General features: G+C 39.9%; 1 protein-coding gene across 5 annotated transcripts in view; it reads right to left on the bottom strand.

Moving 5' to 3' along the window:
* The window catches only part of LOC102684876 (equilibrative nucleoside transporter 1), a 42,460-nt gene that overhangs the window by 9,384 nt on the left and 5,488 nt on the right, over positions 1-27,588 (bottom strand). Inside the window, exons 1-9 of one of the 5 annotated variants that reach the window (XM_069179990.1) lie at positions 19,311-19,408; positions 7,042-7,102; positions 6,861-6,942; positions 4,853-5,019; positions 4,410-4,549; positions 2,770-2,904; positions 1,141-1,238; positions 716-806; positions 30-106 (exon numbers count right to left, since the gene is read on the bottom strand). In XM_069179990.1, coding sequence (XP_069036091.1) covers positions 30-106; positions 716-806; positions 1,141-1,238; positions 2,770-2,904; positions 4,410-4,549; positions 4,853-5,019; positions 6,861-6,942; positions 7,042-7,070 — 819 coding nt within the window. In that variant the 5' untranslated portion in view covers positions 7,071-7,102; positions 19,311-19,408. Of the gene's footprint in view, positions 1-29; positions 107-715; positions 807-1,140; positions 1,239-2,769; positions 2,905-4,409; positions 4,550-4,852; positions 5,020-6,860; positions 6,943-7,041; positions 7,103-8,372; positions 8,465-19,310; positions 19,409-27,588 lie in introns of those variants that run through there. The other 4 variants (XM_069179992.1, XM_069179991.1, XM_069179993.1 and 1 more) reach the window with 4 other exon arrangements.

Raw genomic sequence — 27,588 nt, 5'->3', positions numbered from 1 at the left:
ACAGTATGTGTTGCTGCAGATCACTTTACCTTTTTGAAAATCTCGAACACTGAGGAGCTTGTGTGCTTACTGAAGGCTACACTGTTGTCCACACCATTGATGTTCTCTGTGAAGACAAAAATGCAGAATTACAAAGCAAGATGAATTTGCCCAGCACACTAGAGAAGCTGGAATGTTAATGTGCCAGACACAAATTCTGCTTCCAGTAACTCTTTTAAATAAAACTGAAGAAACTGTTAAATTTAATAACTAATTTGTAATGGTGTTGTACACCCAATGTTAATGTGAAGTAGCCAGATGTGTCGCAGTTTAACAGTGGCAGTAACATTGTGGTCGCCACTCAGGTTTGGAAAGTTTATACTATGCACAGTGTTCCTGCTGCCGAACAGCAAAATAGCCTGTGCCAATTTACATTGAATTGCTGTTGTGGAGTCAGAGCTCCAAGGGAACCAGATACCTTTGGCAACTTTGAAGTGCAGGAGCTGAGAGTTGGTGGTCTTTGTGCTCTGTAGCATTTCAGAAGCATGTGTAAGAAAAGAAAAAGCACACAGCTGAAATATGTACTGTATATGCTTTTTATAACCTGTTAGTTCAGTTAGTTTTGACTTTTGCTATTAACAAATAAGATCATTCCATATGAAGTACAGAAACATGAGAAATGTGCAGGACATGGGGTGGGTCATACTCCAGAGCTGCTAACACCTCAGGCATTTACCTTTCTTTAGCAGATCCAGTTTGGTCTCCTCATCCCTGACGCCTTCTGCAGGATTGGCACTGTTGCCTGTTGAATAGTACAGAAAGAAATCCTGCAAAGCAAGATGGTATAAAATTGCAAAACAGTTAGGATGATCCTAATGAGAAGCTGAAGTTCATTTTCCTTCCATGTTTAAGATTAAATGTTACTCATACTAGGCAGTGCAATGATGATCTTTGGGTTTTGATAATAATTTGGCTTTTATCACAGTGGATGTTTTGCAATTTTGTTTTTGTAAAAATAATAAGTGGTTTCACAAAAGTGCTTCTCATGAACGCTGTAGGGCGTTAACTACATTTGATCTGCTTTGGCTTTTATATTCACTGACTTTTTTCCAGTTCGTAAGTCTCCTTGAAGAACATGGCAATAAAAAACGGGCATCTCACCAGTTTGGGAAGGGTGACGTAGGAGACAATGGCCACAATGATCACCACACATGCTGTGATAAAATACCCAAAGGAGCTGTCCTGCAACTCTGAACCACCTGAAGAAAAGAGGGAGGGGAATAAATCACAGCACCCACAGCTGTCCAAACAATGAATATCGGATTATAAAACATCTCAGTTAAAGATTCTGTATTCTAGTGTATTTAATAAGCTAATTTTAAACTTTAGAACTTAGATCATATTGAAAATACAGTTTCGCAAACTACTGTATTTTGTGAAATACAACTATTTTAAACAAGAACATTGTAACCAAAAGCCTGGGCACAACGCATGTGGCCCAACCTCAGACAGCCTTGTTGCAATCAGCAAGTAAAGAACAATCTTATGCAAAATAAATACCACCTAATCTAGCAGACACACGTTTTTTAAAGCCAGCCTGGTAGCATAACTAGCAACAAGCGACAAGAGAGAATGCAGTGCATTTCCTGTAACAGTTGTGTGCTTTCTCATGTTCTGATCTTAGCTCTTTGAAGTTGGCCCCCCTACAAACAGTGAAACGCATCTCTTTTGTTAGTGCCGGTTTGTGCCGTTGAAAGTAGCGTTTGTGCTGCTTTTGTTCCCGAGATATAGTGCCTTGTTTTTCCGGTTATCACATGACCATGCAAGCTGACTTTGACCTCCAGTGACCCCGTCTGCCGAGTTCAAGCGTCTGTTACCTGCGCGAGAGTAACAATTCTGCAACTTTGGTCCTCTGTTTGCCCTGGTGAAGGTACGGCGGTGGATTTTGCATTTAATATCATTATCTTCTATGCGTTTGTGTGAACAGGAAAATTAAATGTGTCTCCAATATCATACCCGAATCAGAAGTTACGGGTGTAGCCTTAAAAAGCGAACATTAGCAAACAACTGTATGTTCTTACAAAGAGGCTTTAACGAACACGTCTTAATACCTCGTAGCGGTGTCCTTTTTTAAAAATCTGAAGAAGTAAAAAGTTTCGCATTGTCTCCTTCTTAAATAAACATAGGCATCAAGGGACATGTGAAGATTCGATCTGTGTGTAAAGTCACGTATTTAAAAAGACTTGAATTTGCAACTTTCTGAACCATTGTTGCTCTTTTTTATGCAAAACACATTCACCAACATGAAAAGGAACCAGGGATTCAGGACTATATATATAATATATAATATATAATATATATTATATATATCTCGGGAACGAAAGTGGCACAAACGCAGCACTAACGATTGAGACCAGCCCGGTTCCCATACGACGTTGTACGGGGACTGAGTGACGTCACGACCCCGAAGAAGCAAGGTGTTATATCTTGGAAACGAAAGCAGCACAAACGCAACTTTCAACGGCACAAACACAGCACTAACGAAAGAGGTGGGTTTCATCGTTTGTGCCGTCTGTAGGGGTCCCAACTTCACGGAGCTTCAGATCTTGTTTTAAAACAAGTTAATACGTACACTTCAAGAGGAACATCCTAGAGTGAGTGATTATGCATCATTCAGACCCACAGACGTAAACCTAGCTCATACTGTGACAGAGAACAATACAAGGGATGCAATCAGCTCATTAGAGAAATCCCACTTTCCCCAAGGCCATCTGTCTGAGCAACACTTACTTGCAATGGCACAGATCATCGCAGCTGCAGCAAAGGTGCCTGCCAGGCCCTGCCCACTCATGATCGGGGTGGTGTAGGTGGCGGGCAGCAGGCCTGCCAGGCCAAACAGGCTACCCTGCAAGATGGCTCCAAAAGCTGTGGGAGAAAAGGAGAGTGAGGCACACAGAAAACAGGAAAAATATGGCTCAAGGTCATAGGACCAGGTTTAGGAAATAAATCATGTGTATAAGCCTAGTATAATCCAATATGCTCCCATGCTTAACTAAGTTGCGAAGCAATCCTTATCTTTACACTTTCACAGCTAAGAAAAAGAGGCATGTACTCGATACTTTAAGGGAACATATCTTCAGTAATGGGGAGACCAATACAAAAGCATGTAGGTCCAGGTTTGCAAGCCTATATACAAACTGTGATTGGTTACTCTTCACTCTTGAAAATGCTGTGAACCTGGCCATTGTCCTTTCACCTACGAGTTACAGCATCAGAACATTCCCTTGCAAATGACAGACTCTTCCGTATCTCCTGTGCCCAGCTTTGTGTTTAACATTATAATAATTGCTTACACTTACATAGCGCATTTCTGGACACTCCACTCAAAGTGCTTTACAGGTAATGGGGACCCCCTCCACCACCACCAATGTGCAGCCCCACCTGGATGATGCGACGGCAGCCATAGTGCACCAGAACGCTCACCACACATCAGCTATCAGTGGGGAGGAGAGCAGAGTAATGAAGCCAATTCATAGATGGGGATTATTAGGAGGCCATGATTGGTAAGGGCTAATGGGAAATTTGGCCAGGAAGCTGGGGTTACACCCCTACTCATTTCGAGAAACGCCCTGGGATTTTTAATGACCACAGAGAGTCAGGCCCTCGGTTTTACGTCTCATCCGAAGGACGGCGCCTGTTTACAGTATAGTGTCCACATCACTATACTGGGGCATTAGGACCCACATAGACTGCAGGGTGAGCACCTCCTGCTGGCCCCACTAACACCTCTTCCAGCATCAACCTTAGTTTTTCCCAGGAGGTCTCCCATCCAGGTACTGACCAGGATCACACCTGCTGAGCTTCAGTGGGTTGCCAGTTGTGAGTTGCAGAGTGACATTATCTGCCTGCAAAGTCCCTGGGTGTCAGAGATGGCATCCATAAGGCTTTATTCTGAGAAGCGTAATTCTAGAAGCCAAAGTTCTTCTCTGGCATGTAGACACACACACAACAACATGCCCCCCGGGCCAGAGAAGAACGTGTGTGTGTGTGGGGGGGATAGAATTTATAGCCCCAGCTTGTTCTCCACACTGGGCCTCTGGGAGGGACTTATCAGAAACAGGATGAGCCAAGATGAAGGCAGTAATATGAACTACATAGCACTCAACAGAGACAAACAGAAACAAGCAGCCGAAATGTTGTGTTTCCTTTCTTCTCTTTTCAGCATGGAATAAACCTATTACTTAAACCTTTACTTGTTCCTTTGCAGCCTATGCATGCTGACGCAGCTATGTACTTGAATATAAATGCCATCAACTAAAGCAAGGGAATGACAGGTGTGACAGAGGAGATTAAAAAGTGCTGTCACTCCCAACAGAAGACCCCTTGTGTTTAACTGCAGTTAGGTGCAGGCAGGCTGGGCTGATACTCACAGTTGATGCAGATAATTTTGATCATGGTGAGTGTGAAGAAGCTGACCGGAGAGAGAGAGATCTTGACCACCGCTGCTGTCAGCACGAACACAAACAGAATTACAAACAGGCTGCCCATGATGCGCACCTTCTGTGGAATCCTAGGGAAAAATACCACAAGATAATGTAACACCTCTCCTTAATAGCATAGGCATCAGGGATAGCAGGAGTTGCAGATATTTCTCAGACATCTGACACTAAATCTCATCTCCCCCTTTTTAATAAATGAAGTCACCATTGTCACTTTCCTACCCTAATGTGCAATACATGATTTACAACCTCTTGTGATAAAAAACAAGTAATTAACCTAGCCAGCACACAGCCTCAACTATTACTGTTCTACTCTTTGGTAAAAGCAATCCACTGTTATGTGATTCACGGGAAGAGCACAGGAAGCTCCTTACTTCTGGTGCAGGAAGGAGTTGAGGCAGGTGAAAAGCAGCAGAGGCAGCATGGCGCACAGGGTCATAAAGTTGTTGAATTTCGCCTCCAAGTAATTTTGGGCCACCCCATCTGTCAGGTTGCCTGTGATGTTGATTGCCACCTCATCTTTAAGCCGACTCGTGAAATACTGCAAAGTAAGCAAAATGAGGAACTAGGGCCAGAGAATAGTGTTTAAAACAACTGGAAAGGCATAATTGGTTCTTCCCACTTGTTTAAATGAAGCAATGGCATTTCATCTCAAAATTATTCCACACATACTGGGGTCAGCACTGTAGTAAAGCCACTCCAGGCAGGGCAGATTAAAGAGGACCTCACTCCTGGTCAGAACTGAAATGGCTACAATAAGCTCAATAACCAGTCAGCATGTTTTGGGATATGGGAGGAGATGGATTAAACAAAAAACAATATGAACATGGAAATATGCAAACTCCACACAGGTGTCCCTGCCCAGAATTGAACCCCAGGCAACCCCTATTGATGCACCAAGTTTAATGCACTATTGTGTGAACATTTAGCCTCTTAATTCCTCCCCAGTCATTGTGAAAATGAGATGACAAATTGCTATAAACTGCCAGTTTTTCTTTTCCTGTGCAATGATAGAGATGTGTGACAAACCTAGTGGTGGAAGGATTGACTGGCTATAGATCGGAAAATCTGCCATTTCCCGTTTTAAATATGTGATCGGCCGATGTTCCTTTCTTTTGACTGATCTATGACGCAAAATATTTGAACCAAACTTTCGCCATGTACCTTGGAATGAAAACATGTCATCCGTCTGCCAGTTTTTTTAAATATCTGATCCAGATCAAACTAATGCTATTTACAATGTTTGTAAAACTAACGTGTCTTGTGGGGGGAGCAACGATAAAGAATTTTAATACAACTAACCTGATATGACACTAAAGAGCACATCACCCGACTGAGTACAGTGAGTATCAGAAACTAGCAGAGCTATGTAGAAACCAAGAGATTCGAGCCTGAAGTGTCCGTTTGTCAAGCCAAGCTTTATTGTAGGCATACAAGGAGCAACACATTTGAGGCTTATTGTTGTGTAGCTCAAAAGGGGATATGGCTCTACACAGCTTTTATATACTTTTCTCTACACCCTCCCCCTCCTGTCTTTCAGGTAGCTGTCTCAAGAAACTGCAGGACTCAGAAAGCACTTAAAACATTCCCTCCTTATCAAGGTGTTTAGTATAAACATTCCCCCATCAGGAGTTCAGTACAGAGAGGGAGAAGCATCTGTGCTTAAGCAAGCGTGAAGGTTAGAGTTTAGCATGTGAATTCAGCAGGAGTTCACAGCTCCTACCACTATATGGGTACAGAATATCATACATATTCTGATAGCAGGCTCAATCAGCTAGGAAAGATGTACAGTATAAAGCTACAACGACATTAAGTCAGTGCAGGTGACATTTGAGAGATACCAAAAGTACAACAGCAATAGCCCGAAAGCAAACTGAATCCCTTCCAAAATAATGCAATTTATTGTGCTAGATAACCAACCATTTTCGGTTGTTGAAGATGTAGGATTCTGCCACTTGATATCTCACCTAGAGCCACACTATGCCATTCCCAGTCAGAAATACTTTTCAGATAATGGCATTTGGTCATCTTCATTAGATAAAAATTGTTAGACTGCAGCTTGTCACTTCATGTGAGTTGGCTGCATCAATCGTTGTCTTACTTGTTGATAAAACAATTTGAGCTTATACCATCTTTTGTGTCTTTGGCTGGATAGTAACACACCAACCCCCCGCCCGGATCGTATCCGTATCAGCCGATCCTGCTGACAGAAAATCAGCGATTGGTACGGGGCTCACAAAACGATGATTGGTCCACCTCTAGACAAATCTTTTGAGGTTAAATAAAACTAGTCATGTCTTTGTGGAATTAAGGAATTTTGTAACGCACTGCTTAAAAATAAAAGTCTTATCAAATGGGGAAAAACCCCAAACTCTCAGATACCATTGTTGCAGTCATGAAGAAGTTCCATGGCAGAAGAGTGCCCAGCCCCAGGATGAAGAATATCAGCCACACAGCTCGGTACCTGGAAACAGCAACAGACAGGGTGGCAGACAAGAACCCTACTTCTTTGCACTCAGACGTGCAAACAGAATTGAAACTAAAAAACTGATAAAGTACTTACTTGTCCTTTGGAGGATTTATTGATGTCATTATGTCTTGGGTTTCAAATATCCACAATGAACCTGACAAAGAATGGTTGAATAGTTATGAACTGTGCAAATTTCAAACCACTGGCAAGCATACAGCTTTCCCGAGTCCCATTCAACAATTGCAAACACCCTGAATCCAGACCCAGACTAGCATAGTGAAGATTAATAGTAAATACAACATTCATTTTCTGATGATCTTGTCTGTTCATTCAGACTGACACACCTGAAGAGGCTCCACAGCTAAAACTTTTTTTTAATTATGTAGAAAATAACTTCTACATGTTCCTCTGCAGATTCTTACATTAGAATGCTTATGAACGGCAGACCATCTGCATGCATTAGTAACCACTCGAGAACATGTTATGAATACAGCAAAGCTTTGCTTTAATACAAGTCTTCATATAGCCACCTTAATGATAGTACTACTGGAATTATTAATTTACATTTAGAACTATAACAAAAAAGGATTTACTGCATATAATACATATTCAATGCTGTATCTACATAGTAGATTAAGCTCAGGACAAGGTCTTTGATTGTGAGCTACACCAGGTGTCATGGAAGAGAGAACTGCAGACATCATGTATGCTTACAAATATTTTTAAATTAATTTCCAGAATGAATGTACTTAGTCTAAAAATCTGGGAATAAAGTTATCAATGCATGACTTGCATTCTGTGTAACTTATCATAACATATTATGACAATAATACATAACATACTACTTCAAATATTTAATGAACAGCTTAGGAAATTCCACACAGCAGAAACCAGCATGGATGTAAATTCAAACCGTTGTCTCGTTAATTAAATCAGACAACTCCAGTTTAGCTGGATGAGTGCCTTTCCATTGTAAGCCTCCTAACTAAGCGCACAGCTGGCTGCTGAACACCTGCCTCCCTGTCAGCATAAAAAGAGAAGGGAACCGGAGAGAACAACTCTCTCCACTTCACTCTAACAGTCTGTTTGTTTAGAAATTAATGAGTAATTACTATTGATCAAAGTATCTGAACAGCAAACTCTTTTGAAAACATGAATGTTCAAATCTATTCTAGACCACACAATTTCTACTATTCTTATGGTTTCACATTTTAATCAGACGGACTGCATTCCTTCAATCCCGAAAAAGTTATTTTTTTAAGAGAATCAAAAAGATTACTGGTATTTGAAGATTCAAATGCCTTTTCTACATTTTTTACAGTATAGCTAAAACGCACAACTCATATGCAAAACAGGAACTGTTTGTAGTACAATTTCAAACGCCAACAATGCAAAAAGGAGAACAGAAGCTTAATAACACTTACTTACTGCAGAGGTTCTACCTTACTGAAGCCCTTCATAACTTAAGAAATGAGAAGAATCAGCCCCTTTTATACAGTACATACTTCTGATGACACCTCTCCTTGGGCCCCTTTCCAAGAAAAAACAGCCTCTTACACAGCAGAAACACTGAGCACATTTCTGTTCCTGATAACTCAGCTTCAGTCCACTAGATACAGGGTGTCATGAAGGAGGCAACAAGCAGCCACACACTATGGACTTGTACCTTCTGAAATGGCAAACATTATAGCATGGGTGACTATGCTATATGAAGACTTCACACGAGATTTTAAAACCAAAACAAAAACAATCTGACTTGATTTAAAGACATTTACATTTATTTCTTCTAATGTCTTTGTGTTCTTCTAATGTTAAACAAACTTACTTAAAGTAAACAAAATTCTCAAACTTAAGTTTATAAATCTCATTGAAACGCTTATCTCAAAGATTAAATTAATTCCAATAAACTGATTTCTATAAATTCAAGAACAAGCCATTCCAACAGTATTAATTTCTAGTCTTTAAGGTTTGGAGTCAATTAGTTTTCTTCTTTAACCCCTGAGTCTGAAAGTACCCTTTGGAAAGCTGTCCGTCACCATTGTGCTGGTGACACGTAGCCTTGCACTGACCACACTGACCCCACTGCAGGCTCACAGGCACAGAGCAGGGGCTGCTTCTGAACAGGAGGATACATTGCCACCACTGGGGACGAGGAGCTGCTGGGAGTGGTTACTGTACTGGGACTCGCACTTTATCTGGCAAAGCCACCCAGAAGGCTACATCCAGCAGCCATATCACCCTACAACTCACAACTGGCAACCCACTGAAGCTAAGCAGGTGTGAGCCTGGTCAGTACCTGGATGGGAGACCTCCTGGGAAAAACTAAGGTTGCTGCTGGAAGAGGTGTTAGTGGGGCCAGCTGGGGGCGCTGTCCATGTGGGTCCTAATGCCCCAGTATAGTGATGGGGACATTATACTGTAAAACAGGTGCCGTCCTTTGGATGAGACGTAAAACTGAGGTCCTGACTCTCTGTGGTCATTAAAAATCCCAGGGTGTTTCTTGAAAAGAGTAGGGGTAACCCTGTCATCCTGGCCAAATTTCTCATTGGCCCTTACCAATTACCAATCCTAATAATCCCCCTCTATGAATTGGCTACATTACTCTGCTCTCCTCCCCACTGATAGCTGATGTGTGGTGAGCGTTCTGGCGCACTATGGCTGCCGTCGCATCATCCAGGTGAATGCTGCACATTGTGGAGAGGAGTCCCCATTACCTGTAAAGTGCTTTGAGTGGAGTGTCCAGAAAAGCGCTATATAAGTGTAAGCAATTATTATTATTATTATCCACAGTCAAGAGAAAAAAACATGCAGACTTATACTTCTCCAAAACAAGCAATTCTACTTACTACACCCAATCATGTGTGCCAATGCCCAGGACAGTGTCCCAACAAACAGGTTTGATGGACATCCTGTAAAGGTTTGGTTGTTCTACCACTTTCAGTATCATGGCCAATCTGCTCTCTCACTCGGTGGGTTTTATCAATCAATGCAGGCAACACCCACCACAAAGGTAGACAACTTGGCCCTACTATCCAGGTGTTAATGTGTACAAAAGAACACACTGGCCACTATGTCTAGATAATCCATTCATAACCAGGTACTGGAGAAACACATGTAATTACAGCGGCTGAAAATCTTCCACTGGTAGGCTTGATATGAAGTGGAGATGCACTAAATTCTTGGCTTTGGGAGAATAATTCCCAGGGATCCTTATTTCAAGGTGTTCCTGAAGCACCAAAGAGCTGCCATACTGTAAATCTTGTTAGTCCTTCAGACCAACATTGATGTCAATATGCAAGAAGACCAAAAGCTGCTGCATTATCATTATCTCTAAAAACAATACAGTATACAGATTAGGCAGTTATCATGAGTATTTAAAAAGTTAAGTCAACATAGTTCAGATTTTAAGGTCCTGGCTGTTACGTGAAAAATGTGTTCCAGGTTTCAACTGTTATACGTTATGTCCAGAATGGTGTGATGAACCAAGTTAATAAATGTACTTTCAAAGGGGCTTTCATTCCTTTCAAGGATCAACCGTGTCCAGAATGTTCAATAGCCAGGGGCTTTAAGTGTGCAGTTGTCTCATTTTGTAAACAAACCCTTGACTTGTACTCCTTTAGGTCCACACGTACACTAACAGAGTCCAGACATCTGTTTTCAGTTTTATTACACAACACTGTGCTTTTCTCAGAAAAAAAACATGCAATGTAGGATTCCTCCTAAATCCTGATGTCAGCTGCTGAAATGGAAAACTCGGTTATCTAATCCTTCACCTTTCACTGGAGGGTTCTTGTTAATACCATTTTGAAAGATGCTGTGTTACAGATAAAAGGCACATGACTGGTAGTAGTGCTGGGAGGTTAATGGATGCAATGCGAGGCAGATAGCAGTCTTCTGTGTCTGAGCAAATGTTTGAATAAACTGACCAAGGGAACAAATTAATACAGATCTACTGTAATGGCTGCATCTACCTGTATTTCACCTGCAAGAAAAAACACGAGTGATCCAGAAGTAAGAAAAATATGTTCAGACACCTGGTATGGTGTGATTATGTCAGAATGCAGGAATATGCCTGTGTATAATTATGTGTTGGATTAAACTAGAAAAAAAACTTCCTTCACAATCCAGAGAAACAAGCACTATGCAAAAAAATTAGAATAATAAATGCCAACATGCAAACTAATCAGATCTAGTGAAAGTGGGAGTCAGAAATTACTGATCTATACACATTTAATCTGAAGTTAGTGCTATTTTATAACTGTATTATAAATGCAAAGTAAGGTGATTTTATACATAGATTAATGTAGATGTACTTCAGTCTATTTTCTTTCAAGCTTGACTTGGTCAGTCATTGGTTCCCCAGTAGATAAAGTTTGAAAGCATTGAAGAAGCCTTGTAATGTTATACTGGACACTCCAGGCTACAATGGTCACTCCAGTTAGTCTGTTTATTCTAGGTCCAGGATCTGGTATTTGAAACCACAGGAAAATCTATATAATAGCTTACATTTTCACATTTGGAGCCCTCTAATGTCCCATGTGAACTTCATTAAGTTCCAGTAACTCCTGGGTAGAGCACTTCATTGTGGTGATGTGCACAGTTGGGATTCACACAGCCTAATCCCAAATGTTTAAATTCCACAAGACAGCTGGAGTTTGTTAAGATCCTGTCACCTGACATAACTATGTATTAAGATTACTGTTCTGACATAAGGCAATTTTGTACCATGAAATGCAAGGCATTAAGCCTGCACCAATCTATATTTTACTCCCATACAGTTTTATATTTTTATTATCCTATGTATTATACATTTTCCAGTCTGAGGTAGTGTGGGGGAGTCTCAGACTAGAGCAGGTAGCTAATGGAGCAGTACAGAGATGTGAGTATTCAGAAAATTTTAAAAATCTCAAACAGCTAAAACAAATTTTAAACATTTGCTAGTTCTAATCACATACTAGGGCATTACCTTTCTCTTTCCACCACATTTACAGAAGATGCATAAAATGGATTTTTGTGAGAAACAAGCAACACATCCAAATTCAGCTCAGAGAAACACTTTCAACAGAAGAACCCATCCAGACCATCAGTATGCTGCTGGGAATTTAAGTTTTGGGTCTGTTTTGTGCCTCAGGACCTGGACAGCTTCCCACCATTGAAGGGACCATGAATTTGGTATTGTATCAGCAATTTCTGGAGTAATTTGAACCAAAAGCGTGTCAGGCAGCAAGACAATGATCCTAAACACACAAGCAGATCTATGACAGAATGGATGAAGAAGGAAAAAATTCATAGTCTGGCCACGTCAAATTCCAGACATAAGCCACACTTAAATATTATGGGAAAATCTTAAGCAAGATGTTCAAGCAGGGAAACCCTCAAAAGTCATGATCAACAGTTACAGAAAAAGTGATTTCTGAGCAAGTACATGCCACCAGTTGCTGAATCTAAGGATTCACAAATGCATTTTGTAAAATAATCCAAACATGTTATTGCTGTTGTATGTTTAATTTTCATGAATCGTTTTAAGTCTATACTAAGTTTTAATATACTAGAGTATGAATTAGCCCAAAGGGCTCTCAAACCTTTTCTCTGCACGGTGATCACTGGGGACTGATGCAGTTAAAAGCCACGGAATTACTTCTACAAGACCATTACAGTTCCTGAACCAGTCACCTCAGTTACTACAGGAAGGTTCTGGATTGTTCAATCTTGGGGCCGCTGTAAAATCCTTCAATGGCCTAAAGTAGAGTATCCTGAACTTTGACAGTGCCAGATTCTCATTGCAGCCTGGGGACAGTGGCATAATTGTGCACATTAATGCTAATCTGATAAACTTAAACTTTATTACTGACAACTCAATTACAACAGCACTGCTAATCACATGGGTGAATGAGCATACTAGGTGGGCCTGTGCTGGAGCTGACTGAAGCATCCCCAGGACACGTTACGGCACGAGAAAGGTCATAACTAGTCTTTGCTAGTGAGCAGGCCATCTGCCAGATGGCTCTCCACAAATCACATGCATACGCCTCCTTTTCATAAAGAGAAATGATATTACTCGTAGGATCACACAAAGTTATAAAACACCATATTTTAACATTTCAAGTAATAAAAATGTCATCACCAAAGTCGAGTAGTGTAACCAAAACTTGGTTTGGTGAAAGTACAGTATATTTCAAGAAATGGTATTAGGATGTTTTCTGAGAGAATAGTTTCTGACACTTCCTCTTGCATGCAAATTTAACAGTTTAAAAATGTGAACCCCACAATGATACCCAAAGTGTGGGTACATTATTGTATCTTTAAAATACATTTTCTGTAATTCAAAGAAAAGAGTGAAATTCCATTTAAATGCAGTAAGATACAGAAGAGAACACTAAGATATTTTCTAATTTCTCTTCTGCTGCAGAGCAGGCTCCCCAAACGGAGACTCTGCTGATTTACTGCAGGTCAACTCCCATCAGCTGTGTTTAAGCAGATGATACACCTGGAGCACCAATCAGAACCTGTGCCAGACTAGGTATCACTCGTGCTGTTCTTTGTAGCTCTGAGCTGCCACCTTTGTCACAGTGATTGCAACACACTGTCCCCCTTTCTCAATCTTCTTCCCAGGAGTCATGACCTTCCGGGATTTTATTACCAAACTATCACAGTACACATTGCAATGAAGAAGCAATCATCCATGGAGCCAAGAATAGCTATTCCTGAAGTTTGCTGAAAGGATGTTATGCACACTGGGCAATTAGTTTTTCCCAGTACTGTGAGCAAGGAATAAGGTTTCTTTGCATGCTGAGTAAGAAATGGCCACAGTAAATCACACTCATGAGCTATTTTATCCTGTACCATACTATGGGAAGACAGCACATACCAGACATGCCTGAAGTAGATACATCAAAACATGTTTCTGTAGTATCTGTGCCTAGGCTACAGAAGAATAGCTCGGAACTAACATCACTCAGCTCAAACCGACCACTGGCAGCAAGCATGCTGGGCACATGAGTGAGCTGAGGCACTTTGTCATCTCTGGGGAAAAGTTCAGTGACATCAGATAAAATACCTGCTGTTAGAAAAAAACAAGAATTACATAAACAACTACCTGTGCTTCTACTTGTCATAACAAGCAAGTGTGCCTATCTGTAAATTTCAAACAGCTGCTTAATCCAGGTGCTGATTTGGACTCTGTAGACAGTGTGGTACAAATCCAAAAAGGCCAGAAAACACCAGAATACATTCTGGGAAGTTATAAAAAACTCCTGTAAAAACAAGAATATATATAACCTATACATGTAAAAAATAAATAAGGACAAAGTTGTTTAACAGTATTAACAGATGCAACTTTTTTAACTGTTACTCCTGGCAGGGGTAGAACCCAGGGACTGGAGAACTGCTCGTGTAGCACCCTACCCTTCCATAAAATGGGTGACGAAACTGAATCTAGTATCCGTTACTGACCAATAAATATGAGGTCTATTACTGTATATATAGGTTTGCGGACATACCAGAATTTAAGAAGAGAATAAAAAATATGGAAACAAGATCCAGGCAAATTAACAATATGAATTTAGGAAACGTAGGTCTTGTCGATCTTTGAACAAGCACCAACAGTACTCTACACACACATAGCTTTTGAAAAGTTACATTTTTAGGAGGCATTTGATCAATTTCCTTATAAAGGATGAATTGTCAAATATTCATCCTAAGGCCTACAGGGAAATATGTGCCTACTGGCTAATATTACTGGGTTGAAAACATTAAAGGGAACAGTTGTGAATGCTCAGATTAGGGTAATGCAATCAGTGAGGTACTACAGCCATCTGTTATAGGACCACTGCTCTAATTTTTATCTGTAAGCCAGAATCTGGTATACTTAGCAAACTAGTTGGCTTTTCAAACAATGAGGAGGACTAGCACACATTATAAAAATGATGACTGAAAAGATTTAAATACATTTTGAGCCTTAAAAAATACCAGATCTGGAAGTGCAGAGTATTACTTGCAGGTAGCTAAAGCACAAACTACAAATTCAGACAAAGAGAATGCTGAGCTTGAAGAGACCACATGTGAAACAGTTGCTAATTTTGACATTTACATCTCCTAGATAGCATGGGGAGTAATTTAAAAGGCAAACAAACTGATAGGAAATATTATGTAGTTAAAAGTATCCAATTTAATTCACAGGATGTGTTGTTAAAATTGGACAATGCACTGGCAAAATCAAGTGCAAGGTTGTGGTTTTGGACTCAGTCCAGAGAAGCATTAACAGATACATTTCAGAGTTTAACAGAATATCCTACATAACCTGAAGAAAAAAACTTTTTAGTCTTGGACACAGTAGACTGTGAGGAGGCTCAGTGAGGATTTTGTATACTAGAATAGTCTTCAACATGGACTTCAGAATATACTGTGAAACATACTAGTAGACAAATGGAAACTACAGGGGAATAAATTAAAAATCAAGAATAGGATTGTGGGGTCATGGGAGTATGGAGTAGCTGTTGAAACCAAACCCCTGCTTTCTTTACAAAAAAGGTTTAGATGAGATACTACGAGCAATCAGCTTCTAACTACCAAACAGCTACGTTGCCAAACGGCCTTCTTGTGTTCATATCCTTTATGTCTTTATATCACTTTCAGACAAGTTAAAGGAATAGTCTCTCTAGACAAACACAAGAGACTACAGTGGCACTTGATACAAGACCTTTCTGGATGAGGTCCTTGAATCTATAATCTACTAGCAACCAAACGAGCTAAATGAACTAAAAGGACTCACATTTGTTCAGACCTTATGATGTTCAAAATTTATGAAGATCACACGGAGAGTAAAAGTGGTAAGAAAAAAAACTTAAGAAGATACTACTTATATTACCATAAAGCAAAAATCCTAAGGCAAAATTCCATTGTGTCAGGACCTCTGTCAAAGATCTAAAGGTGCACAGTGAAAGAAACACAGACCTTCAGGTCACAGTACACTAGTTAACAAAAAAAAACCTTGTAATCTCATGACAAAGCAAACTGCTGGCAATTTTCTCAAGTTCGAACGAAATTTCCATTTGACATAGTGTCAGTAATATCTGGAAATAAAGAATATTGCTGATGTTCTTTCTATTCAATTGAATGTACACTGACATCAAATCTTTTCTGCAGATTTGCTGAAGGAGAAGCGTCAGTAATGCAACTGCTTCACAGTTAATTTTTAATATGGACATCACATCTTTATACACCATCATCCCCCACAATGATGGTCTTACAGCCCTCAGGCACACGCTGGATAAACGCACAGTGCTTGATCCACCCACCCACACTCTTGTACGTCTTGTGGAATTGGTCCTCACACTGAATGCTTTCTCATTCAATAACCTTTTTTACCAGCAGGTTAGTAGAGTTGCCATGGGCACCAGGATGGGACCCTGCTATGCCAATATTTTTGTCGTCTGGGTAGAAGAACTCTTCTTCGCTTCCTACACTGGCTTTCTCTCCGACCTCTACAAGCGAAACATCGCTGACTGCGTTGGTGCTGCCACATGCTCTAATGACCAATTAGAGCACTTCCTGCATCACTTCACCAACTTCCACCCATCCCTCAAATATACATTTAACATATCTTCCACAACTCTTCCATTTCTAGACATAAACCTATCCATTAATCATCCGACTCTCTACTTCAGATTCACACAGATATCTCCTATATAGCTCATTTAACCCCAAACATACTAAATACTCTCTCCCTTTTTCACAGTTCCTTCAGCTCCGTCGACTTTGCAGGGACAACATGGATTTCCAGAACCAAGCACTCAAAATGTCTCTTTTTTCATCAACAGATGATACCCCACCCATTTTATCGACAGGGCCATCACCCGAGCCAAAAACAGCCCTCAGATCATCAACTCAATCAGGAACTCCTGGCCTCGTAATAGCATTCTTTTGATGCTTCCGTACCACCTTAACACACTTTCTAGTCCCAGGACCATTAATGATAACCTTTCCATTTTACAGGATGACCTCCCCCTCGGTACCCTCTTTTCTGACTGCCCCATCATCTCATATTGTCAACCACCTAATCTGCGTAACCTTCTTGTTCACAGCTCCCTTGACTGTTGTCAGCAATCACCCACACCAGGCACTTTCCCCTGCAACAGAGCTCGCTGCATCACCTGTAAATATATATCTAACACCACACACATTCAAGGCCCCTCAGGGCTATTCCGGAACAGTCAGATGACATCCTGTACCTCCAGCAACCTCATTTACTGCATCTCTTGCCGAAAATGCCCAGCTATCTACATTGGGGACACAGGAAAGAGACTGGGAGACCGCTTCAGAGAACATGGTAGGGTTGTGAGGATCAAAGATTTCTCCAAGACCATAGTTTCTCATTTCACCACTGATGGCCATGATCACACTGATCTCTCCGTTTGTGTTCTCAAAGAAGGGTTTTTTAACCATATTGCAGGAAGACATCCAAAATCAAAATTATCCTGAAAGTAGGATCACTCCTTCCCCCTTCTCTCAACGACAGACTTGTTTCCTTCTAATCCTATTAATTTGCAGGTTTTGACTTCACATCTCCCTTCACCTCTCTCGACTTTGCAACCACCTGAGTGCCCACTCTGCCTTCCCCCTGCTCCCGCCTCCTCTACACTCCCGGCTTCTGTTCTCCTATGCTACATCAGCTGCTGACTTTCCTCTCTTTCTCACACCAAAGAAGGCTCCACAGCCAAAACATTGTGTTTCCTTTCTTCACTTTTCTGCATGGAATAAACCTTAATTCGTTCCTTTTGCTTCACAACTAGCTGCCCAATGTATCCTGAGTACAGTGACACAAATGAGGCAGAAAACATTGAGGGAGAATCATGCTGCGATATGGAGCGATCTCTCCAGGTCACTGCTCACATTTTCTTTCCTCAGTACTGCTTCTCAGATTCCCTTATCTTGTGTATCTCCTTATTTGTCTTCTCTAGGATTGATTACTGCAACACCTCGCTAGGTATCTGAGTAAACCTCAATATATCCAGAATTTGGCAGCCAGAATCCTGACTAGGTTTTGTGCAAGTGATCACATTATTCCTGTCAGGTTTTGTGTTGACTTCGAAATCCTCATGCTCACCTATAAGGCTCTAAATGGCTTGGGACCTCAGTACCTGTCTGAGCTACTATTATCCTACCCCCCACCTTGCAACCTTTGTTCATCTGACTCTGCTCTACTGTCCCAAGCTTGTCTACAGTCTATGGGTGACAGGGGCTTCTCCTGCTGTGCCCCAGAACTCTGGAATTCTGTCCCCAAGGAGACAGACTCCAAACCTTCTTCCTCAGAAAGGCTTTTACTTAATTGATGTTTGTGTCTGCCCCTTGCATCTTCTGCTGCACTCAAAATACTTTTACTTTTTCTAATACTTTAATATTTTTTATTGCACTCTCTTATCTCCTATCGTCGTTTTTTGTCTTACAGGAAAAGGCTTTGTGAAGCTACCTTTAAAAGCACTATATGAAATAAAGTTTATTATTGTTCATTTCTTTTTATCCAACTTCTTAAACTCATGCTTAATTTCACTAGTATTAATTGCATTTTTTAAACTGTTTAGTTCCGTCACTATTAAAAGAGTAACAAGATATTGATACTGTTTCCTCATCTAGTTTAATAACCTTTGACTCCTTTGTAAGTGTCCAAACAGCTTTTAACCTGCAGATGCTAGTTTTCTTACTTCTGTAAGGGTTCAAGTTTTATGGATATTGTGTTTTTTATCCGGGGAAAAGTAAGCGATCGAGAAAATGTAATGCTCGAAAGCAGTTCGTTCCTCTCCCATCTATACAGAGCGCCTCAGCTGAACACAAGCGCAGCAGAAATAACCACCGCGCACGTGGTCCCGAGCAGCGTGGTGTGCTGATGAGAGGGAGACAGGAAACACTCAATTTGTCTACAAGCGGGAAATGGGTCACTTTTACTTCAAACAAATTATCGCGTAATGTAGGAGACGACTAAATACAAAATGTCAAAATGTTAGAATCTGTGTACACAATTCTGACTATTAGAACAAAGGCAGCGAGCAGAGGCAGAGGCAAAGGCAGAGGGTAGGAATCTGCAGTCTACTCCATTATTTCGCGCTAAATTAAGAAGCTACAACTCAGTATAACAAATGTTTTTTGCTCTAATGCACTGATTCACAAGACAGCACAGTCATATTTAAATTCTGAAAAATACAATAAATAATAAGTTATTATTCAATGTTTTTTAACTTGATTAACATGTAGCTCCTCCCGTGCAGAATTAATTTATCAAGTTTTTACACGACTTGTATTGATTATAAACAGACATGATAATGTTACCAGATATTCTAGCATTTACATCAACAGAAAAGTCGCTTTACCTTCAGCCCGCTGCCCGCGCAGTCCTGCTCAGAACTCTGCTTCTGCCCAAGTGCTGGGAGCTACAGTACGTGCCTGAGTTTGTAAGAATGTCTGAGTTCCCCCTAGTGGAGATCACCCATATCGCCCACATGCACTCTCCGGACTCGCCAGTTCACGGTACTTGGCATTGTTTTCCTTTATCTCTCGGTTCTACAGGCTGCTAACACTAGACAACAAGTCTGTAGAGTTGTTTTTTTGGGGGGAGGGGGCGTTATGGGGCATGGGGAAATTAAAGAATAAATAGTTGCCCTTCTCAATGTCAATGTCTCCATGTCAGGACATTACACTATTTGGGAAATTTCATTAGGACACCCATAGTGTCCTAATGGGAGAAAACTGAGCAGGTCGCAGGACTACCCGGACCTCTGTGTTGAATGTCATGACAAACACAACAGAGGTCAACAGAGGTGGAAGCAAAATTTAAGTTTTCCTGCCCCAATGTTGGCTTTAACCATGATCCCACTGACTGAGACCTGCAGCCCTGGTCCTCTGCTCTCCCTGCTCATTCCAATACCAGGGTTGCAGACTTCACTGGGGACAGAAGTCATTTAACCTCTCCCTTATTAGCTTCCTTTTCTAAGTAAAGTTCACTACAGCTTCAAATGTATTCCTTTCATCTTAAATGAAAAAGACATGCAATTCTATATAACATGTAGACATGCCGTTAGTACACTGCAGATTAATACTGATTTAAGTAGTTGTCAATTATCTTCATTTACTGAACCTGAGTACTGATCACAAGACTAACTTGTGATCTTGGTTTCAAAGTAATCTTCCCCCCAGCTTGGTCAAATCAATTTGCTGGGATAACAGCCCGTGTTCCCCACAAACATTCCAGAGCTATTGATTCCAGTGGGGCTTAAAGTCCTTCTTTTCACTGTCTGTGCTGAACATGAGAGAGTTTTCATTACACAGGCTTACTCTAATGCTATAATTTGACATTTTTCAATACATGACTTTTATTTTTTCTTCCAAATTTGAGATATCATAATACAACTGCTGCAATACTGAGGTGGAAGCGACAGAGGAACATTAAAGGCACAAGAGTGCACATTTCCTTGTCACTTCAGAGCCTTTTTATTTCAATTTTCTCCTACCCTAGAAGTACTAGAATCTAATCCAAAACATAGTCCTGTTGTATGTTTCTTTTGCAAGGCAGTTATAAAAGGCACCATAAGAACAATTAACAATGTATAACTATGGTGTCTCCTTTTTGTTTCTGTTGGTTTTCAGTACAATTTCTATTTTTCATGTATCAGGCTTTACTAAAGTCATGAACGTTAGTATTTCTGTAAGAATATATTGTTTTTTTTTCTTTTTCAGGCACAACAAGGATGGCCAAGAGATGGCAAACCAAAACTCCTGCAAGTGTTCTTGGGAAAAATTAGGGTTTTCTATGACAGCACTGTTCAATGTGGCACATCTATACAGTAATGAAGAATGTTTGCTGAATGTGTTATCTTTTGTCTTAATCTGTGGCAAGTATGAGAATATTTCCACTGGACACCAGAGAGCACTTCACTTTCTCCTATTGTCAACTTTTCCTGCTCTGTGTAAGTGATTTGTTTAAATAATGGCATTTGGCTATTTCACTTGAACTGACTAAAAAAATCATTACAATCGTCTTGTAGTTTTGTCTTATAAATACCTTCAAATATCCAAAATGTGGGATACTTAAGACAACACAGTCAGGTGTGAACCATATAATGGAGCAAAATACTTTTGATAGTCATTCTTCACCACACGACTGTCCTCCTGGAGCTGAAGAGAACAGTGAAAACAAGATGAACCTTATTCCGACAGGAAGGAGCACAAGAACACTGATCATACCTCCAAGAGGAAAAGAACTACAGTACAGTATGTACTGTACGAGCAAACCTCACATGAATTTAAAAAAAAAGTGAAAATTGAATTTTACTGGACTCTTTTCATGTGTGAGATATAGAAACATCTTGTTTACTTTATGTCTGTGGATATGGTTATACACCAGAATCCATCCCACAAGCACATGGAATTTTAGTTGGGAGTTTCAAATGATCCTACTGCCGACTAATGTGTTTTTTCAAACACATGGGTGATGCTTCACAATGGGACATATTTGCTGCGGACTCCTGTATTAATTGCAAGAGACCTTCATCCAGTGTCCAGGACTGGTCTAGAGGCTTTTCTCTACAGATCTTTTTAATCACCTTGCTTTTAGGATAACTGGTTATATTACAGAATGGATCCTATGGCAGAATGAAAAAGCCTTCTTTTTGCCTCATTGCACTAAAGCAGCAGACAGATATTATAATGTACTGAATTTACCAAGTGTCATTGTTAATTCATTAGATTAGACTTGAATAAAAAGTGGAATTTAGTGCAGCCCCTGATCTGATAGAACAAAACCAAGTGCAGCCAAGGACAAGTAAGGTCACACAGTGGGGGTCAGTGGCTGTGGACATTAATCACAATCACAGACACAAGCATATACTGTATATCATGACAACATTTTAAATGCACAGTGTGCACCTTTCTGCAGTAATAAACTTGATGTTGCCCTTTGTTTTCTGTAATAAAAGTGCATGCATAATTTTTTTCTCATGTTATGAAAATTGAAAACATATGTTTAAAAAGTAAAACCTGATGACTAAGAGGACTTATTCAGTGCAAGAGCATATTGGTAAAATCTATAATCAACACAAACAACTGGGTTTTTCACCACTCATGAAGCTCATTTTGGATTTTTTTTATGTATGGACAGTAGTATTAAAAGTCTGTTAGGTTTACGTTTTGGGAGTTATGAAACTTGACACTAAATCAAATTTAAACAAGAAAAACACATCACAAGCCATTTAAAAAAGGCGCTTACTATTTTTTCATCATTTTGCCCCAAATTTTAGAACTTCTATAACTTGCATGTTATACTTTATGGGTATAAGTAAATATAATCCTTGAAAGATCTTACCTAGGCATTTAAAGAAATGGATATAGTTCTAGTTTTATATAGCATGATGTAAAACTGGAACACTTAAAAACATGGTGTCCCTGTAGATGTTTTTCTTGAGTTGTGGTTTTTGGTTATGAAGAAAGAAAATGCATTTTATTTTGTCACAGGATAAACAGTTATGCTTATTCATTCATCCACGCCCTGTCTAGTCCTAAAATAAGTCTTCTGTGGTTTTAAATTACATGGCACCTACAGTCTGTATCCACAGCCCTCAAGGAATGCCGCACATAAAGAAAGCTTGGAAAGATTGTTTCTGTTGCTTATAAAAAGGGACATTAAAGCCATCCACATGTATTTTCTTTAAAACACTATGAATTAAAGACATTTGGATTAAAGAAAATGTTTTATACAGTTTTTTATTATATCAAGTACAATAAATCCCTTATACAGTTAACATTTACACGGTACTCAAGAGCAAACAATAATTCCTTGTTTAATTTGATTGGACAAAACTAGAAACCTATGAACAGTATTTTGCTATTAATCCATTCATTTTATAAGTGCTTCTTCCAAATCAGATCACATGGAAGCCAGAGCCTAAAACAGTATGCAAGGAAGGGCATATCTGGATGGGATGCCAGACCCACAGACACACACATTCACACCTGGACCAAATTTCCCAGAAACTTACCAGGACGAAACCCATGTGAATACAGGGAGAACATACAAAGTCCATGTAAATAGCACCCCAAAAATCAAAACCAGGGCATTGCTAACCACTGCGCCACAGTTTTACCTTAGTATTCTGACAGGATTGTGATAAATTGTAGCCACGAGATATGGAAAGCTCCAGAATGAACTTTAACCTCTTTAACCTATGTAGCAGCAGCATGGAACTACTGTTCCCTGTGCAAGACAAGTTCATTGTTACAGTATTGAAATGATAATGTTTAATACTTTTCCTTGCATTCCAATCAAAATAAGATAAAAAAGCCTCAGTTACAGTAACTGTATGAAGTTAACCAGCTCTTCCCCAAAGAATTATTTAGGTTGAATTATGTTTAAGATTTTCCACATGGTACTTTTACAGTTTAATTGAATGTTTTGGCCAGGACGCTGGGGTTACACCCCTACTCTTTTCGAGAAATGCCCTTGCATTTTTAATGACCACAGGAGTCAGGACCTCGGTTTTATGTCTCATCCAAAGGTCGGCACCTGTTTACAGTATAGTGTCCCCGTCATTATACTGGGGCATTAGGACCGACATGGGCCACAGGGTGAGCGCCCCCTGTTGGCCCCACTAACACCTCTTCCAGCAGCAACTTTAGTTTTTCCCTGGAGGTCTCCCATCCAGGTACTGACCAGGCTCACCTGCTTAGCTTCAGTGGGTTGCCAGTTGTGAGTTGCAGAGTGATATGGCTGCTGGCAATAAATTATTAAAGGCTTTCTCTGCTGATCAGTGCTCCTACAGTACATTGAGCTACCAAAGCAAATTATCTTACATCTAGCCAAAAGTTAAAGTCTTATTTTCCTAAGCTCTTAAGAACATTGATCCAGCAGGTGCTCGGCTTCATCCTGGCTAGCAATTGCTCCCGAAGACTCAATCCACTGATCTCCTTCTTTTTTAGCTGTCTTTGCTGTCATTTTTCCCAATACACCTCCCTTTCAGCTTTCCACTGCCACTAGCCAGGCAACGTTTTTGCCGCTGGACTTCAGCCTAATTTTCCAGACAGCCCTCACCCAGCTATCTCATTATCCCTGTCACCTCCTTCATTCAGCCTGCTGCTTCCTCTCTTCCTTTTATAAGAACATGTAGCCACACTCTTTCTCAGCCTCTCCAGAAACGCTCAAAAAAGCCTGAGTCCGAAGAGCTGTTCTTCAGCGGCTGCAACATTTCCTATTAATACCGATAAGTATTAAATTATTTTCCAAATTGACAATTAAACTTTTATGCCCTTAATTATTAGTAAATCCCTTACCTTCACTGGAAAATCAGACTATGATCATAGCAATGTTAAACCATTGCTAGAAAGTTGAAAGCCCTTTTCCTAAAATGCATTTTAACTAAATTCCCATTTAACTATGCATTTTAACCAGCATTTTAACTATGAAATTCTGTAACTTGGCACAAAGCATGAAAGCTGTGACCTAATGAAGAAAACTGTGACCATAACCCCATGCAACACACCTCTTCACTGGCCTTAGTCACCAATATTATAGATCATAGTGCCAGACTTCTAAGGCAGCTAGAAACTCTTAATCAGTTCAATATACTATCAAGTGCTACATTTTTTCTGTTAGTTTGTCACGGTAGTTATACATGATAAGGAGGGTGCTTAACAAGATTTCTGGAAATAAGAGAAATAAAGAGATACAATCTTGCAGTTCATCAAAACTCTCTTCTAAATGTGTTGTTTTTAATATAGTGTACAAACCCCTTTTTAAACAAATCTTAAACAAATTCATAGTAAATAGAATCTCCCTTTTGATATATTTTCAATATTTTTTGTTCAATTTTAAGTTTTTAAAAACTGTAGTCTGATGCTCCACTTCAAAAGATCAATTACTTCATTACTCTTAAAATGTACAGGTACACCTTTAATGACCAACCATAAGTGTATAAAATATAACACTGCAAACACTAATAACCAGTCTCTAGTTGGCTGCAGTCATTTTGTAGGAGCTTTCTTCAGCATTGAGATAAATGTCTCATCTTATGTGAGACACAGTTCATTCCTGTTTTTCAGAGGCTTATTTCCTAAAGATTATGAGCCAAAGCCCCGTCCAACCAGAAACAAAAAAAATGGAATATGACTGCAATCCCTGCCCTTACCATTCCTGGCAGGAAAATAAAAAAGTGTTTGCTTAGCAGGTTGCAAAAGCCTACAGGCTTTCTGAGGTTTGCATTTAAGGTTGACCTGTAAATTTCAGATTTAAAAATCAGAGCACCACTCCTCTAAACAACAAGGTAACTTTCTGTACTGTAGTTTCAATGGTGTTTCTTCTAACATGTGGATTGCAGGGAACTCATTCAAAATCAGAGCTTTTTTTAATACAGAATATTAAAGACCTCATATCTTGAAGAGATTGTTAAAGATCTTAGAGACAGTACAACATACACTTGAAGAGTGTGCAAACAACCAAACTCTATGCCATGACCCTCAGGTGATTCTTGATATTGATAGGACAATATTGAACTGAAACTGCAGTGGAATATTGCAAAAATAAAAAAAATAAAAGAGTGGGCCAACACATGGATGGCATTTAATATAAATACAAAATGGAAAACATCTTCCAATTTAAATCTGGGTAAGTGCTTTTAAATCATACAGGAGGCTCTTTTTTACACAAAATACCGTGGGAGTCTGGAACGAGCTACCCAAGAATGTTGAAGCTCATATCCTGGTTTCATTCAAGAAGACTTTATGATATTCATATTGAGGTCCTCATCTAGAAACTCATTTTCAATATTTCTATATTTGTTTGAACACCGCTCACAAAAGCCAGTCTGATATAGTCTTTGCAGAGCAGTGTTTTAATTCATACAACAATCACCAGAAGGCAATGTCCAACTTTGTCTTTTCTTCCACCAAGCTAGAAAAATTATTTGATTTTTTGACAAATTAAATGCTATTTAACTTGCACAACAGTGCAATCTCTAACATAATTGATCTGTAATACTCAACAGTGTCTGTTCATTTGAGTTAGTAGTGCACTGAGTGGTTCAAAAACATACTATACAATATGTGGGAACTCTGCAACTGTGTGTGAAGGACAGCAGAGCATCACTGTTCCCCATAGTGGGCCATTTGTTTTAGAGATTCTCCTTTCCTGTCCAAAGGGAACACTGACACCTGCTGGTCCACCAACACCACTTACACCAGCAGAAAACCTAATGTCCCTCAAATGTTTTTCAACTCTGTGTTGACCAGGCTGAGCCTTGTAGTGTTTAATTAGAATCTCACAAAACTACATTATAACCTTGTTTAAAAAATTGCTCACACCTGAAGAAGGCTCCACGGCAGAAATGTTGTGTTTTCTTTGTTATCTTTTCAGCAGGGTATAAACCTATTACTTGTTCCCTTGTTTAAAAATTGTCAAGAACTCAAAATCCTTATGTAAAGCCTAAGACCTTGCAATCAGTCATGGTGACACTTTTCCCATTGGCTCTGAAAGAAATATTAAGTGCATCTTATATTTTACACTGAACTATCTCTTAGTCAAAGACCCATATCTTACTAGTTAAACAGAAGTAATTGCAAGATAGTAGCAGTCCTCCTAAATACCCCTCTGCACAGGCAGTGGAGTAAGAAGAGAGGCAGGAGAGTGGAATAGGTTTTTGCCCTTTTAGAATAAAGGGGCTTGCTAATCACTCGGACAAGGAGAGGAAGGAGGCAAAGCAGAGAGAAGGTGTGCAGAGCCAATTGCTCAGCTAACGGTTTGGCGCAAAAATGTAGTAAAAAAGGAAAAGGGACCCCAATTTATAGAGGTGGGGGAAGAGAGTCATGGTCAGGTGCCCACTTCCAGAATGCTACAGTATTGTGACATTGTATCATTATGCCATTTGCCAGCAGCCATATCACCCTGCAACTCACAACTGGCAGCCCACTGAAGCTAAGCAGGTATGAGCCTGGTCAGCACCTGGATGGGAGACCTCCTGGGAAAAACTAAGGTTGCTGCTGGAAGAGGTGCTAGTGGAGCCAGCAAGGGGTGCTCACCCTGTGGTCTATGTTGGTCCCAATGCCCCAGTATAGTGATGGGGACACTATATTGTAAGGTGCTGTCCTTCGGATGAGATGTAAAATTGAGGTCCTGACTTTCTGTGGTCATTAAAAATCCCAGGGTGTAACTCTTCAAAAAGTGTTGGGGTATAACTAAATTTCCCATTGGCCCTTACCAGTCATGGCCTCCTAATAATCCCCCTCTATGAATTGCCTTTTTCCTGGATACACATTCATCTTGTTTAATGGATCTTCTGCTGTTGAAGGACTAAAATATGTTTTCAGTCATCTCTCTCAGCTTTCCTAATATTTACCTGTACTTGCAAATCATGGTACTTGTTTTGACTGGATTTTGTTGATTTTTAATCATTTTATGAAAACATTTCTCTTCCCTTTTATTTTTCTAATTGATTTATGAAAGCTGTTTTTTATCTTTTTTCACGTTTGGAATACATTTCACGAGCAATAACAGAAGAAAAATGTTTTGGAATGTTTTTTGGAATTTAGATATGGGGACTTTTGGCTGAACCTTGGCTCCGTGGCTGCAGGATGAGGATGTGAGGAACCCTGCCAGCGGGAGAAGGTGCG

This window comes from Lepisosteus oculatus, chromosome 17, assembly GCF_040954835.1.
Source record: "Lepisosteus oculatus isolate fLepOcu1 chromosome 17, fLepOcu1.hap2, whole genome shotgun sequence".
Taxonomy (NCBI): Eukaryota; Metazoa; Chordata; class Actinopteri; order Semionotiformes; family Lepisosteidae; genus Lepisosteus; species Lepisosteus oculatus.
The sequence above is the reverse complement of the archived record's forward strand: the minus strand, read 5'-3'. Positions and strand labels throughout refer to the sequence as shown.